This window comes from Lottia gigantea (genome assembly GCF_000327385.1).
Source record: "Lottia gigantea unplaced genomic scaffold LOTGIsca_33, whole genome shotgun sequence".
In the NCBI taxonomy this organism is placed as follows: domain Eukaryota; kingdom Metazoa; phylum Mollusca; class Gastropoda; family Lottiidae; genus Lottia; species Lottia gigantea.
In genome coordinates this window covers 2,528,500-2,531,646 of record NW_008709110.1, presented here as the reverse complement: position 1 = coordinate 2,531,646, position 3,147 = coordinate 2,528,500, and the positions used below count along the sequence as shown (strand labels likewise).

Here is a 3,147-nt window from a genome sequence, read left to right as displayed (position 1 = left end):
ATGTCAAATTCGAACTTGACCGAGATCTTATCAATCTAAAACATCACACCAAGTTTGATAAAAATCAGATGATAACTGTAGTGTCTATAAAGCTACCGATTTTGATGAAACTTGTTGTGATCATTGGAATTGGAATATGCGACTATCATTTTCTGCTTATAGACATGGAGGAATTTCTCTTGAAGGCTCTTATAGTGGGCAGAAACAATCTTGCTTGCTCGATTGCTGGTTGTATTAAATGGAACAATAAAGGGTGCCATGCCTACATTATGGTGAATATATAGTCCTATAGGTCTTGCTGTGTTCAATGTCTCAATCCAATTGGCCTCCCTAGATTGACGGAATTTGGTAGTTTCATCTTCAAGGCAAGTCAATTGGGATTAGGGTGAGATCGTCTATTGAATGGTCGTCGAGGTTGAAATGATTGGAAACAGGCTTGTCTTTCTTTAATTTGATGTCCGACCTATGAGCATTAAAACGAGTTCGTAAAGTATTCTTAGTTTCTCCTTCATATTGTTTGGGGCATTTCTTGCATGAAATTAAATAGATTACATTCGAATGTTTACATATTAGTCACTTAATTTTAACAGAAAAGGTATGTTTTGGGTGAAAGGAGCTCTTGTGCAAGAGTTGATGAGTATCAGTCTCTTTGAAATACACTTTAATGTCCAGTTTATTTGTTTCTGCTATGGAATCTCACTTAAAAACAGTGGTATCGAGAAGGTCTATGCTTTTGTCTCTTACGTTTGTAGTTTGAGGCATATCCCATGTTGCAATGGAAATGAAAAGTGTTTCATATACGGCTTGATTGTGATGCTTTTTGTTGAAATTCTGCCATAGTTATTATTTGTCATATTCAAAAGGATAATTATTCAGTGATTAGCACAATTGTATTAAATAAATGGTACTTTTCTGCACCATCGGTTACATTTGACCTAAAATCAGTGGACCAATGATATATACATGATTATAATGTAGTATGGAAGCCTACTGCGTTCATATTTTCCTCGCTTTTTCTCCTTCCTCGCTATCTCGCATTTTCCTTGCCCTTTTTTTACCCTCGCTTTCTCGCGGGCGAGAAGTCTAGTTTCATCGCTTTCTCGTGGGCGAAAAGCCGAGAATAGATAAGGCTACAGTCGGCTTCCATAATATTATACCGTCTAAAATAATGTATGTCTGTTTTACCCGAAACATCTGCCTTAATTCCATCATTTATTTCAGCCCCTTTACTCTATCTGTCGGCTGGTGTAGGGCATAAAAACTAGGTCTTGTTTTATAGCGATTCTCAGCACCTCTGAAGGTGCGGTTTTTTAAACCTTTATATTTAAATCTGGTCCGCAAAACTCACAAAAACATTTTTCTTTACGAATATATCAATCCCCCCTTCCTACACCATCTGTGATTTCAATCTCTCGTCGCCGGCCTGGTGACTGTTACTGTATTGCCAAATATTTTTATTCAAAATCAAAGCAGCTAGTGGGCGTATATTAACTTGCCTGGCAAGCTATCTTATATCGATGTTGCGTGGAAAACCCAGGCAGTGCCTAGGTTTTCTGACTCTACGTCAGCCAAAGACTGTCAAAATTGCTATTAAAGATAGATGTTTCGGACTATTGAGATATGTACAAAATTGTATCACCTAGTAAATACTGTCAGACCGATATGCATCTACTGTATCACTTTTCAAAACTAAAATCTGACTTCCAATTTGATTTCATACAAAGCAACTAAAACAAAATATTAGCTGACAAAATTTAAACACTGACCTGAATTGCCACCTGTTATTAAATATGTTCTTTCTGGAGATATTTCTACTTCAGGAAATGATATTGATGAACCCATGTTGTCAATCTGTCTAGTACTGAACTCTAATAAACTATTATCCGGTAAAACTATCAAATATTTTGGTAATGCACAATTGATATTACATCAGATAAATCGTTATTATGATTGCAAGTCACATATTAACGTTCTATATATAAACATTAAAAGTAATATCTAGTAAGCAATGAGGTCAATTCACAGTTAACTTCACAATGCAGTTATGCAAGACTAGAACTCTAAACAACACTGAGCGTGGCGAGTCAGGGCTACCTCATACGTCAGTACGTCAGTGAGTTCGTCACTCCGTCAATGAGTTCGCCACTCCGTCAATGAGTTCGTCACTACGTCAGTGAGTTCGCCACTCCGTCACTGGAGTCCATCAATACGTCGATGCTACCTTACAATTTTATAACTTTTGTTTTTAATAAGTTCTTAAACGAAAAACGACATTTGACAGAGTATTTAAATCAAATCGTCTATAGAACATGTCAAAAACTAAAAAAAAAATTTCGTACAAATTGGGGAATATCTAATTTCCATCAGTAAACGAAAATAAGATACAAGCTAATGACTTCGATTTTCGTGTTTTTAAAGCATCGTAACTCGTTTCTATTATTGTATGAACCTATATCAACATTCTTGCAGGATATCATCTCAATTTGCTTATGGGTCGTGCAAGTGAAATATCTTGTATGTAGGCTATACAAATAGGCCAGAATTTTAACAATTCTTGGTATGTTTACGTATAATTTTGTGTACATCGTTTAATATGATTTTTTTATGAACGATTTTTGAGTTAATTGATTTTGATCTATCCAAAATAAACGAATTTGGCATGTGAATACGAACGAGACTGCAGTTGTAACCTGATCTTGATGGACTTTGGCATGTTATGTATATTGTTGAGAAATTTTCGCAATTTTTCTTCGAAATGGATTGGTGATCACTATAGAAAAATATTTCTTCTGCCTTTGTCGAAATTTGGAATGCTATATTGGAAATAACTTCGATCTTCGATTTATGCTCAATTAACGGTTTTTTTAGTTATTGATCTTTGTTTGGCAAAAACAGCGTCAAAGTTTTCCTGGGGACACAGTTATCTCTTCCACCGATTATTGTTTTGACATTAATTTGGTTATAATTTAGTTACCGTAATTATTTACATCTGGTTATTATTAAAGATTTTTTAAACTTTTTATGATTATCAGGGACACTGATTTGCACCATTCTAATTTTCAGATCTGCGTTTCATGCAATTCCACTAAAACGAAGGGGGGGGGGGGGGGGGGGGGGGGGGGCCCTTTTTTTTTCTCCCCCCCCGAA

The 3,147-nt window shown here is 35.7% G+C and overlaps 1 protein-coding gene across 1 annotated transcript in view; it reads right to left on the bottom strand.

Annotated features, from left to right (window-relative positions):
• Window positions 1-1,842, bottom strand: part of LOTGIDRAFT_232968 (hypothetical protein) — a gene marked incomplete at its 5' end in the record, with an annotated part of 9,149 nt that extends 7,307 nt beyond the window's left edge. Inside the window, one exon of the mRNA XM_009058337.1 lies at window positions 1,767-1,842. Coding sequence (XP_009056585.1) covers window positions 1,767-1,842 — 76 coding nt within the window. The remainder of the gene's footprint in view (window positions 1-1,766) is intronic.
• Window positions 1,843-3,147: the final 1,305 nt, after the last annotated feature.